Source organism: Rhinolophus sinicus, chromosome 18 (assembly GCF_057876585.1).
Source record: "Rhinolophus sinicus isolate RSI-liver-muscle chromosome 18, RSI-T2T, whole genome shotgun sequence".
In the NCBI taxonomy this organism is placed as follows: Eukaryota; Metazoa; Chordata; class Mammalia; order Chiroptera; family Rhinolophidae; genus Rhinolophus; species Rhinolophus sinicus.
Genome location: NC_142518.1, coordinates 81,279,123 through 81,292,641, shown reverse-complemented (window position 1 = coordinate 81,292,641; position 13,519 = coordinate 81,279,123). Strand labels below are relative to the sequence as shown.

The 13,519-nt window shown below is 41.4% G+C and overlaps 1 protein-coding gene across 1 annotated transcript in view; it reads left to right on the top strand.

The window, feature by feature from the left end:
* Window positions 1–13,519, top strand: part of KIAA1210 (KIAA1210 ortholog) — a 118,350-nt gene that overhangs the window by 90,951 nt on the left and 13,880 nt on the right. The window contains exons 7-8 of the mRNA XM_088794910.1: window positions 9,618–9,818; window positions 12,181–12,286. Coding sequence (XP_088651036.1) covers window positions 9,618–9,818; window positions 12,181–12,286 — 307 coding nt within the window. The remainder of the gene's footprint in view (window positions 1–9,617; window positions 9,819–12,180; window positions 12,287–13,519) is intronic.

Sequence of the window (13,519 nt, the reverse complement as noted above, 5' to 3'; positions counted from 1 at the left end):
GAAGTCCTGTATGGAATTATAGCTGTTCCATTTGTTGTAAATTTCAGGGGAGATTTCAAGAGGCTCACCTCATGCCGCCATTTCTATGACATGTATACACATTTTACGAAAGGAAAAAACGGTATTAAAATTATGCTGATTGTAACCACTTTGAGCACTTCTTGTAATTGTAGAAGTCAAATGTGACTTATATTCATCTTTTGTTATCAGTATATTTTGAGTATTACAATTTTAATACAGTTTTTTACTTTTTTAAAATGTGTATACATTTTTTTGGCACCCTGTGTGTGTGTGTGTGTGTGTGTGTGTGTGTGTGCGCGTGTAATGGTTACTTGATTTATAGCATTGTTTCAAGTCCTCTGTTTCCTTATTGATCATCTTTATCCATTATTGAAAGTGAGATACTGAAGCCAATAACTGTTATTGTAGAACTGCCTATTTCTCCCTTCAGTTCTGTCAGCTTTTGCTTTATGTATTTGGGGGTGGGTCTGTTGTTTGGTGTATACATGTTCATGATTGTTCTATCTTCCTGATGGATTGACACTTTTATCAGTGTATAATGTCCATCTTTATCTCCTGTAACAATTTTGACTTAAATTCTATTTTGTTTGATATTAGTATAGCCACCAGTTCTCTTTTGGTTACTATTTGCTTGGAATATCTCTTATCCTCCTTTCAGTTTCAACTTATTTATGTCTTTGGATCTAAGTGAGTTTCTTGTAGATAGCATATAAATGAATCATGTTTTTAAAATCTATCTTGTCAATTTATGCCTTTTGATTGGAGAGTTTAATTCACTTACATTCACAGTAATTACTAATAAGGAAGGACTTACTTTTGCCATTTTACAATATTTTTCCCTATACATCATATCTTTTTTTGTTCCTTTGTTCCTCCATTGCTACCTTCTTTTGGATTTAATTGATTTTGTTTAATGTGCCATTTTCATTCCCTTCTCATTTCCTTCTCAATATATTTTAAAATTATTTTCTTAGTGGTTACCTTGGGGTTTACAATTAAGAAAATTATATAACATTTTAAGACATGAAGTTTTCTCTTTATGTTCATTTGAATAGGCTAACTATGTATTTTATAGGTTAATGAATGGAGTTAAAATATTTGTCGTCAACATTTCGAAGCATCAGTCTAAACATTTGTCCTGCTTGAGTGTAATAAACTCTCTATTAGTATATTCAAGAATTGAGTCAGTTTGCTTCAGGTTAAATGTTGGGTTGGCAGGCAGAAAGTCTAGTCTTTGGTGGTACAATTAACCCACCCCCAGGAATGAGAGTTCTTAGCTATTTCTGCCATGCTTCTTGGTTAATCAGTTCACTGTGGTGAGCACAAGGAGGGCAGGTGGCAGCAACAGCAGCAGCAGCATCCCAAGAGGCAGCTGTAATCATTATCTTAACCAGATGTGCTGGCCTGGATGTTTCTCTTAGCTCCTCATAAATTATGACCCCCCAGCTCTTATATCCCCCAAAGACTCCCCACAAACCCATCTTCTACTGCTTTCTCATTGAGCGTCAGCTAGGAATCTCGGCAGGAAACAAAGTCATCCAATAGAAGGTCAGACTAAAAGATGACTAAGTTTCTACCCTCCCAGAGGAGTCTTTCCAAGTCTGCTGTCTTCTTTCTTTTCTGAGCTGCTGCCTCCTACTGGTCACAGGGGAAACACATCTTCTCTCTCAAGTACCCAATAGACCTTTTACCTTAGGCCACGGGTGTCAAAAATTTTTTCAACATTTTTTACCAAGGGCCACATGCGGTAAAATACACAAACAGCCGGGCCACTCACTTGAGGTAAAGTACGTGTTGCCTCACCTGGTTTATTTAAGTAAACTAAGCATATTTTTGGAGTTTGCTGTGGGCCAATTAACAATGGATTGTGGACTGCAGTTGGGCGGCTGCAGTTTTGACACCCCTGCCTTAGGCTTACTTTCTCCTTGAAGTCCCTTGGGAAAGAATAGGAAGGACTGCTTAAGGCCTTGCTGTCTCAGTCTATTTCTTCTACATTTCCTTGGGTGAAGATTTGGGTGTTTTGTCCCTTTCAGCTTGTTGATTCTTCCCTGAATGATCTTCCTCTTTGGGTGTCACAGCCCTCTGACCCAGTTCACTGGCTTCAGTTGAGTATAGGTGACATGGGCAGTGAGGATGAACATGTACCTCTGTATAGCATATGTGACATAATGAGCCATTGTGACTCTCTGTTTGACCTCAACTTTCACCACACAGAGACACAAGTCCAAGGTTCTCTGGCAGGCAGTCTGACATAGCAGGGCCTGACTAATCCACCCCACCAAAAATCTCTAGCCCACCTTTGGACCAGAGGCTCCTCTTAATTCGCACTTCCCTAACCTCTGCCACATTCTCAACCTGGCTCATCTTTATCTTGTCTTCCCTAATGAGTCAGTAGAATATTTTTCTTCAATATTATTTTTCATGGAGAAAAATAATTGTGTGGAAAAGAAGTCATGCATACACAGCCTAATCAGTTTTCACTTTTGAGAAAGGGTATATTGGCTATTTAGGTGCTTAAAGTCTGAGCTGATTAAATGCCTGGGCTTTAGTTCCATTGCAAGATAAATGTAGCTATTTAACATGATGGGGATTAGCTAGCTGCCAGTTATTCTGTTGTATTGGCTAATGAGGAGTTCATTTAGATTGCTGCAAGGTTGCCTCCTTATCATGTCTCTTGCTTTATCCCTGATGGCCTACTCCAGAAATCAGCATTATTATTTACAAATGGGTCTCTAAAGGCCAGAGCATTATTATTTTTTAAATCCTCCGATACGTCAAAGGAGAGTATAATGCTTCCCTCCCCATTGTTGCATAAAAATATGTAGCTTACAAAGTAATTTTGCATATGTAGGTACATCATTTGATTCTCAATAACTCTAAGGTAGATAAGAAAAATACTATTATTTCTATTTTACAAGTGAAATGACTTGGCCACTGCCACACAGCCAATCAGAGATAAAGCTGGGACTGTAACCCAGGATTCCTGTGCAAATCTATACCACTTTTCTTTTTTTCTTTTTTGTTTTGTTTTGTTAGGGTTAGGGTTAGGGTTAAGTTAGGGTTCGGATTAGGGTTAGGGTTAGGGTTAGGGTTTGGTTTAGGGTTATGTTAGCGTTAGGTTTAGGGTTAGGGTTAGGGTTAGGATAGGGTTCGGATTAGTGTTATGGTTATGGTTAGGGTTAGGGTTATGTTAGCGTTAGATTTAGGGTTAGGGTTAGGGTTAATGTTAGCGTTAGGGTTAAGGTTAGCGTTACAGTTAGGGTTAGGGTTACGGTTAGGGTTTGGGTTAGTGTTATGTTAGTGTTAGGGTTAGGGTTAGGGTTTGGGTTAGTGTTAGGTTAGGGTTAGGGTTAGATTTAGGGTTAGGTTATGGTTCGGATTAGGGTTAGAGTTATTATTTATTGTTAGGTTTAGGGTTAGGGTTATGTTAGCGTTAGGTTTAGGGTTAGGGTTAGGGTTAGGATAGGGTTCGGATTAGTGTTAGGGTTAGGGTTATGTTAGCGTTAGATTTAGGGTTAGGGTTAATGTTAGCGTTAGGGTTAAGGTTAGCGTTACAGTTAGGGTTAGGGTTACGGTTAGGGTTTGGGTTAGTGTTATGTTAGTGTTAGGGTTAGGGTTAGGGTTTGGGTTAGTGTTAGGTTAGGGTTAGGGTTAGATTTAGGGTTAGGTTATGGTTCGGATTAGGGTTAGAGTTATTATTTATTGTTAGGTTTAGGGTTAGGGTTATGTTAGCGTTAGGGTTACGGTTAGGTTTAGGGTTAATGTTAGGGTTAGTGTTAGGGTTAGGGGTAGGGTTAGGGTTAGGATTAGGTTTAGGGTTAGGGATTAGGTTTAGGGTTAGTGTTAGTGTTAGGTTCAAGGTTAGGGTTGGTTTAGGGTTAGGGTTAGGATTACGGATTATGGTTAGGTTAGGGTTAGGGTTAGTGTTAGGGTTAGGGTTAGGGTTAAGGTTAGGTTTTGGGTTAGGGTTATGGTTAGGGTTAGGGTTAGGGTTATGTTAGGGTTAGATTTAGGTTTAGGGTTTGGGTTAGGGTTAGGGTTAGGTTAGGGTTAGTGTTATATACCACTTTTCTTTTCACTAATATGGACTCTAGCAGCTCTCTAAATTTGTACAACCAATACCCAGCAATAGCGACAGCAGCTAACACTTACTGAGACTTTCTTATACGAAAGACACTTCCCACGTATCATTTTATTTGATGTTTACAACAATACACTAATCTGTATATTATTACTAATATCCCTATTTTAGAGACATGATATCTAAAATATCCTTATTTTAGAAACTGAGGCTCAAAGAGGTTAGGTAACTTGTCCCAAGTCAAACAGCTAATAAATGGCATAGCTAGGACCTCAAATTCAGGCCTATTCAATTCCAAAGTTAATGTTCTTATTCTCTATAATAGTTAAGAAACTGAAGAGATTGTGATAGGAGGGGAGCTGCAGGTAACATGTGAAATTCAACCTCCTAGAACTTTCAAGTTGGCAGAATGGTAACCACAACAGTTTTTATGAAACAAAGATTCTCAGTGAAGCAGCAGCTGCACAGAAATTCTCAGGAATGGGCACAGACGCCACTTTGACACACTTGGGGAATTAAAATACTAAGAGCCAATATCAAGTCTCATACCCTGCACCAGTACTTTTTGGTAGAGAATACTTCCACCAAGAACTATTTTTTCCCACCAAGAGATGCTGAATCTTCTGGAGATATTCCAAGGACTACTAGCTTTTTGAACTCTTGGATGAATGGCCCGCATAGAACCCAGCTCCCCAGCATCCTATGTCAAACCTGCCAGACAGTTTCAGAGTGAGTTTTACCCCAGGGTGACGGCTCTTCAGGTCAAACGCTGATGAATTCTGGGCCTAAATAGCCACTAGGTAATGACCTTATTTAGGATATAACAATCAGTGTTCTCCTTTGTTCCAAGAAGTAGCCAAACTGCTCTCTATCCCCACTCAACTATTTTTTTTTTTTACCAACAGTTATTGGAAAAGGGTTGAAAATCCTAGCATCATATAATAGACAAAGAAAGCATTAAAAGGATGACTAAAAGGGTGTATTGCTGACTGAACTATTTTTCATTGGGTCTAGAAACTTGACAGAAGGGGGAAAAAGTTAAACTGTGTTTTAATTTCCCAAAGGGCAGCCCTTACCCCAACTAACAGTAAAGGAGTGTCCAGCACCTGCAACCACCAATGCTGAGGATCCCTTCCCCTGGCCCAAGGCCTGACCCAGAATCCTTCCCCAGAAAGAGTCTAGGTTAGTAGGTACCAGGCATGGCACATCTCCCAGATGTTGAGGCAAAAGGTGCTCATTTAACTCCAGCTATTAATCAGAAGCCGTCTACACTAACCTTCCTCTAAAACACAGGAGAATAATAAAAACATCTGACATTGGGGGTGTGTTGGCTCTCAGAGTGCAGGGAGGGAGGAGTGAGGTTGCAGGAGGGGTGGGGAAGGCAAAGTAAAGAAAGGAGTTCCATTTCTTTCCTTCACTTTTCTTTCAGAAACTGCCAGAAAGGGATTTGGTTTGCTTTTCCTGAGTAGCTCATAAAATCCTATGGTTGGTTCCTGTCATAACTTTCCTTGGTTTCTCCTAACCAGTATGGCTGAGAGAAAACGTAGGACCTTCAAAGTAGCCCCACTTCCTAGAGGGAATCCAGATAATGCTGGCTCCTGTTCTAAAGCAACTGGTAGGATTATTTAGGAGCTTGCTGTGCTTCTGTTTGAAAATGGAGGTTTTATCTTCATGCCAGAGGACTACCATTGTCATGCAGGGTGTCACGCGGGGTCTCTGGTCCCACTCCCCACACGAGACCACAGGATATGGCGAGGTCAAAAAGGAACACTCATGGAGTCATAGATAGGGGAGTCATACCACTATATTCTCGCTGGCAGCTGGGTTGGAGACACAGGAAGCAGGAGCCACACTATCTGCAGCCTGCCGTTCACTTCTCTGCCAACCAGCCCCACTTGCTAGCTGCAATCCGCTGTGCTAACTGCAATCTGCTCTTGATAGCTCAGCCACCATCTTCTTGCTAGCCCCCATTTTTCTGCTAGCGTAGCCACAGCAGTTATATTGGTGGCCAATGGCTCACTGGTTACAGCTGACGGCCAAGGAGCCACAGCTGATGGCCATCCAATCACAGTCGATGGCCATTTACTACCTGAGCCAGCACCTTTCCACGTGAGGGTGAGAGCCTGGAAACTGCACTCCTGGCTCTGTCCCCACAACCATGTTTCCCCGAACATAAGCCCTAGCATGATTTTTCAGGATGACAGCCCCTGAACATAAGCCTTAAGGAGTCTTTTGGAGCAAAAATTAATAACGACATGGTCTTATTTTCAGGGAAACATGGTAGGCAGCACTTTGCAACAATGGCCCCAGAAGGCTCCTATACTAAGGCTCCTCCCCTGACATTCTTATGCATCAGGTCTTGATAGCTCCTTAAATGTGCTTTTTCAACATTTACTCCAGGTGGTTCTGATGATGGGGTTCCTAGACCATACTTTGAGAAATACTGCCCAGATATCCAGAGAGTTTATTTGAATAGATTATTTAATATACTGGTGAGTTTAAGGGAAGTTGTAAAATATATATGTACTCTATACCCACACAACATACTCTAAACTCAACAACAGAGATCCTCTTAGTGCTGTTTTGAATCACCTGCCTGAGCTTGAGTGCCATAGTCAGGTGTGTGTGTGTGGGGGGGTGGATACTGTTTGATGGTTTAGGATGCCAACTGAATTGAAAATATTTCTTTATTAAATGGGTATTTACTTGCTGTCTAAGCATCATAAGTTAGTTTTTAGGCAAAGCAAGATGTATGGTATCCTTTTAGGGTTCTAGATCCACAGAAATCCTTGACTTTTTCCATTTACCTTTGGCTGGAGCTAGTGAGGTCTCAGAAATAATAACTAAAATGATTCAGAGAACAGGGATGAACTTTCTCTGACTTTTCAAAAAGGCAACGTCTAGTGGAAGTTTTAACATAATTAATTCACCAGTTCAGCATTTATTGAGCAACTGCTATGGACCAAGCACAATTCTAGGTGTTAGGGATACAGTAGCAAATAAAACAGATGAAAACCATTCTTCATGGAGTTTATGTTGTAGTGGGGGATATGGACAATAAGCAACATAAACAAGCAAAATATACAATGTGGAGATAGTGATAAAAGTGCCAAGGAGAAAAAATAACACAGGAAGGGGGATTATGAAATGTCAGGATGGAGGACTAAAATTTTAAATAGGTTGACTAGCAAGGTGTCACTAGAAGGTGGCTTTTGTATCGAGACCTCAAGGAAGTGAGGGAGCTGGCCACACAGACATGGAGGAAGACTATTCCCGGTAGAGGGAACAGCACATACAAATGCCCTGTGAGAAGAGCACACCTGGAATGTTTGAGGAACAGCAAAACAGCAGTGTGTCTGGAGCAGAAAGTTGTAAGAGGCATGGTCAGAGAGGCAGTGGGGAGACATTACGAAGTTAGTGGGAACTTAGATGTTGTCATCCAGTTCCAAAAGACCAGAATTGCAAGACCACTCTGAAGAATGAAAACATTTCAGAGAAATAAAACAAGAGACATTACTCTGTACACTGAATATTAAATTCATAGTTCCAAGAGATAACACAAGCCAAATATACAGGGAGAGGTGTTAGATAAATTAATGGATGGCAGTTGCATAAAGAAGTTAGGAAAAGTTTGGGACCACTCCTAATTTTGTGTGATTGATCCCACGAAAGGTTACTGTAGCATTCCTCCCCTTTTCCTAGAATCAAAACCAGAATGTTGGGTTGGATGCCCTGTTTCCCCGAAAATAAGACTTAGCTGGACAATCAGCTCTAATGCGTCTTTTGGAGCAAAAATTAATAGAAGACCTGGTCTTATTTTACTATAATATAGGACCGGGTCTTTAATATAATTATAATATAATATAATATAATATAATATAATATAATATAATATAATACCTGGTCTTATATTAATTTTTGCTTCAAAAGATGCATTAGAGCTGATTGTCTGGCTAGGTCTTATTTTCGGGGAAACACAGTGGTATCATCAGCCTGACCCATGAGCACTGTGTTAAGTTCCTGTGTGGGGACAGAGTCCCAGAGAGCAGTTTCCAGGCTCTCAGCCTCACGTAGAAAGGTGCTGGCTCAGGTAGTGGATGGCCGTCAGCTGTGGCTAATTGGCAGTCAGCTGTAACCAGTTAGCCAATTAGCCACTGATATAACTGCTGCGGCTACACTGATTGGTGAGTCGAGTCGGGAGTTGAGTTGAGAGTCAGTTGGTCGGTTGACAGGCAGAGAAGCAGGCGGCAGGTTGCAGGTCATGTGACTCCAGCCTCCAGCTAGACTATAGTGCCTCCAGTGAGTTGATAGTGGTATGACTCCCCTACCTATGGCTCCGTGGGTGTTCCTTTTTGGCCTCACCATATCCTGCGTTCTTATGTGGGGAGTAGGACTAGAGGACCCGCAGGCCACCTCAGACGACAAATGGCACAGCGAGCAGGGTCTCCCGCACGACACCCAAGCATTGGAATCACAGGCCATAAAAGAACCACATTTGAAACCAAGATCGTAGCTAAGGTTGTCACTGGGTCAACATACAATGGTACTGGGGAAATATGAAGGGAAGTGAAAGCTGCAAATATCAAAGAGGTCCCTGGTGCTGTGTAGAGCTAGTTTAGAAAGAACTAGTGAGTAAACACAAATGGAAATTCTGTTCACCTGCTAAATTACGTCATTTGCCACTGGTGTCCAGTGAAGAGATGGCTCATTACCTGGCCTTCAGAGACACTTGTTCCTACACAAATATCTGGAGATTCTTAGGAATGTGAGGTGCTCTGGGGTGTGTCTTTGAGGTGTGAAAAATGCTGTCAAGAAGCCCAGAGGAGACTGTTTTGAAGTCCCTACAGAGGAACCCAACAAGGAGCCCTAGGACCAGATAGTTTGGAGAGGTGTAGGCCATCTATAATGAGGACAAGGTGACAGGCTCCATCCTTACCTCCCTGGGAGTGGGGACACTTAGTTCCTCAGGGTGCTCCTATCAGCCTCGTACCCATGGGCAGTAAGTATAAGTAAAGGCAGTGTACAATCTATGCAAACCAAGCTTACAGACAAGCCCTCTTCAACCTGTTTTTGTTCCCTCCACCAAGCACTCCTACGGAGAAATCTCAGAGGTTTTATTGACACAGGTTGTGCCTCTCACACCAATAAGTCCTTCCTGTTAATTAAATGGGGGTACAGGACAAGAGAACATGCAAACCCTCTAACCTTGTAGACTCCATTGAATGATTGGGTTCCTATCCTGAGGGCTAAGAGGAGCCCCTGTATGCTTTCTAAGCAGGGGAGCAATCTGAACTTCTTGTTTCTTGTTTTCACTGGCAAGGGAACCAGCAGAGAGCATGCACCTTGCCATTAATGAGCCTATTGACCTGAAGTGTCAATATTGCTGTAGAAAAAAGGGACAATAGTTCATGAAAGATTTATGCTTGAGGAATTCTTCAGCCAGAGGAATATCCAACTTTGGAGACCAATGATAGCATATGGACTTGACTCATTTCCTTTCTCCCACTTTCTCCAGAGCTCCTTTGAGCCCTCATCTGGACCCGTTCGCTCACAGTCCTTGACCACACTTGCCATGCTTACCTCTCCCAGCAGCATTCAGCTGCCCATTGGTTTCAGCACCCCAGTCTCCACCCAGGGATGTTTGGATTCTTCAGTTGCTCTACACAAGATGGTTTTAAACCCCCAGAAACAAAAGAAGAAGAACCTTCAAGAGACTGTAAGTCTTTTGAGAGGCCTGGGAATAAACTCCTACATAATAAAGGATGAGTTCCAAGTTTTGCAAACTGTACCTAGGGAAGTGGTATGGTTTTGGATACATACCCTAAGTAGGGTTGGTAAAGTCAAGGGTACTGTCCCAAGCTTGACACCTCCAGAGAGGTGAGCAAACTTGCATCTAGTGGGTGAGATGGCCTATGCATGTGAGACTTACATAAAAGGGACTGAAGAAAGCAGAAACAGTGACTTAAACTCCCAAAAATTGCTGATTGTCTTAGCATCTGGGAATTCACTCAACTCTCTTTGTAGAGGATATTCAACCATAGGCCAGATCAGGATTCTTTTAATTATTAATCAGGAAAGACACATAAGTTATAAATTGCAGCATTGCAATTTGGGACACCACCAAGCATTAAAAACTCGGCTATTAACCCTTCCAAAGATCTTTTGGTGTCACACTGATGTCAGAAATTTCTGTCACATGACTTTGTAGAAGGCAGAGTTACACTTAGGTGAGCCAGTTCTGTTAAAAACATGGCCACAGATCAGACTCAGAGATCTGACAGCAAAGAAAAGTGGTAGTTAATAGTAGAGAGGGGACTTTTAGTATAGAGATCAAGAACCTTGCCCATCTTTGTAAGTCCCTCAGGGCCACACTGTTTATCATAATCCAGTGTAATAGATCATGTTCATTATTTGTCTGAGTCATCACGGAAACTTAAACTATGTTCCCTGATCTCTATTTAAGAATACAGTGAAGTAATACTTTTGGAAAAGATTTTTACTAAAAGCTAAGAATTAAAAGATGTTGATGTTTATAAAGATGTGTCAGTTATCTGGACGATTCACTTTGGTCAAACACCCAATTTCTCAATGACTATGGGCTATAAGTGAAGGGCTGTACATCAGCACTGAAAGGGACTAAAAGATCTTATAATTAAAGCATTTTACAGGGAAGGACATTAAAGCACAAATAGTTACCCAAGCACACCCTAGTGGTGGCAAAAGTAGGACTAGAACCCAGTCTTCGGACTTCAACCCATTACTTTTTTCACCCCCATCATGTTGCCCCCCCATCTCAATTTAGCTTTAGTAAGAGAACAAAGTACAAGTTGAAAGAAGAGTTAGTAGGGTGGTGGGCCCAGGGAGCCCTCTGGGGTTCTGGCAGGATGTCCTTGGTTTTGTGTCAAGCAGAGGGTGACCAATTACTATGTGCTAAACCCTATATATGCATTATCACCTGGACACTTCACCGCAAACCTGGGAGATGGGCAATGCTGGCCAAGGGAAATTTAGTATGACCTTTCTGACTTTCTTCCTTCTGCATAACCTAATTGAGGAAAGACCTGGGTAGCACTCTCTAAGAAGGCTGGGACACCTGCTTCTTCCTTGTGACTCTCCCTGACATGCAGATGAAATAAAAGTGTCCAGCATCATATGTGACACAGAGGCTGCTGCAACTTGCTCCGTGCTTTGGAATTTGTTAGGTCTGCAAGTCCTACATGGGATTCTCCTTATCCCCAATTTACAGATGTGGACATAGAAAATTAGAGAATAACTTGCCCAAGGGCACAGAGTGTAAATGATGGAGCAGATCTCCACCCAGGTCGACCTGACCACATAGACTCAAAAATAAATAATTTTGAACTGAGTCTGTTTGCATGGGCACTTCAAATGGGAGCATAAAGAGTTGTATGTTTGTCTTTAGATGCACGTCATAAAGGTTTACATTACCCGAATTCTGGACAATGTTCAGTGCAGTGCCACTTGGACATCTCCAAAGCTGCACTGTAATTATCTGGAAACTTTGTTTATACTAAACCAATTTCAACCCTTAAGTATAAGGGCTGAAACCTTCATCTTTTTCTCTCTTCCTTCCCAACAAAACCACAGTGCTTTTTCTTCTTTTGAGCTGGAAAGACATAATTCATATTTTCACAAAATTCCCTGAAAAAAAGACAAACAGGATTTGAATTTGACTTCCAGGTCTGATGAAGCAAATATCAGAATTCTAGTGTTGCGAAGAATATGCTTGTTATCAGGCCCAACACCCCCATTTGCAGATTTATGGCCTTGCAGTGTGGTTCAGTGGTTTTCAGGATGTTTTAGAGAGTTCCCTGAAGCGTATCACTCAGAGATCAGAAACTTCAAAGGGAGGTGATCTACTTCCAATGAGTAAAATGATCACCAGCCGATAGATGCCACTGGAAATAATTTTCATTGTTAATGGTATTGTTATGCTCCCAGCAGAGCCATTTGGATATCAGGGACTTTTTTCTTGATGTTTTTTGATTTGGGCAACCATGTTGTGGTAGGTGGAGAACTCTTCAGTCTGATTTAACCTCTTTCTTTCTCTCTTTTAGGTAAAACCAAAGCAGGAGGAGCCAAACCTTCCACTGGTTTCTGAAGGGAAGAGTACAACCAGATCAATAGACGCTTACCGAAAGAAGCCCCCAAAAGACAGTGCAGGTTGGCACACCTTTACCCTCACCCAGAAACATGTGCTGTAAGCTTAATTTCATAGTGCTATGTGACAGGAGCTATATAATGAGAATTACCCAGGCCTGCTATCCTTGGTCCTCAGAGAGCTTTCAATTTAAGATACATACTAATGTGGTCCAGGTTTCTCCATCTAAACTGCCTAATTAATACACTTGCCAATTGTGTGGAATTTAGGTAAAGGGTTATACGTGGATCCCTACTTTATCTAAATGAATTTTCAACCAGAAATGTTTTGTGATTGTTTGTAAGTTTCTCTTTTTTAATTTGTTTTTACTCTTTTTAAAAAAATAAGTTTCTTTAATCCACTCTAAGTCTAATGTGCATGCTGAGTTCCTCAGCGAGCCCAGATATCTGAGGGCAGCCAATGGTTTCCCCTTCAGCATTCCCCTCAGCAACAGAACCAGACCATAATAATGGAATTGGCCAAAAACTAGTTTTTTAAATTTGCATTTCTCTTCTGGTATAGAGAAAAGGTCTTGCATTAACAGTGAGACCAGTTCCCATATCCATGGGCAACGAGGGCTGGGGCAGCTTCACACAGATATCTTTGGCAGCCAACACCCATCAAATCCCCAAACAACAAATACTACTGGAATAAAAATCTCTCTCTGTGTGTATATGTGGATGTTGGCTCCAGCTGATAGCAGCACAATTTCAAACGATACTCGATAAAACAAAATTCCAGTTCCACAAATTAAGTCAAAAAGTTTTTTTTTCATATTTTTGCCACAAAGGATTTCGCACCTGGGTTCAAAGACAGGATATCTCTAAACACATTTTCCCATGAAACCTAACAGAACTACAAAACTGTTCTGCAGAAGGAAAAAAAAAAGAAAGCAAGAAAAGAAAGACAGAAAAAGAAAAAAAATAAATGAGCAATCCCTTTACTTTCTTTTCATCTTTTTTCATATTTATTTTTCATAGTTGTCCCTTTTATGCACAGAGGATAGAACTGATTTTGTGTCCATGGGGGCAGATACTGATTGGTTTTCCATACAATTGAGGAAAGTGGTTTGGCATGCAGGTAGCTATGCTCATTGCTGTCTGCTGGATATGAAAGTACTAGGTGGAGCTTGGGATGCAGTGGATGGTAGGGTGGGAAGGCAGCCAGCACCCTCCCACCTGGGGATCAAGCTGAGCACCTTAGTAAAAATACAGAGAGGAGAGGAGCAATCTGTATCACTGTTGCCTTGTGCTTGA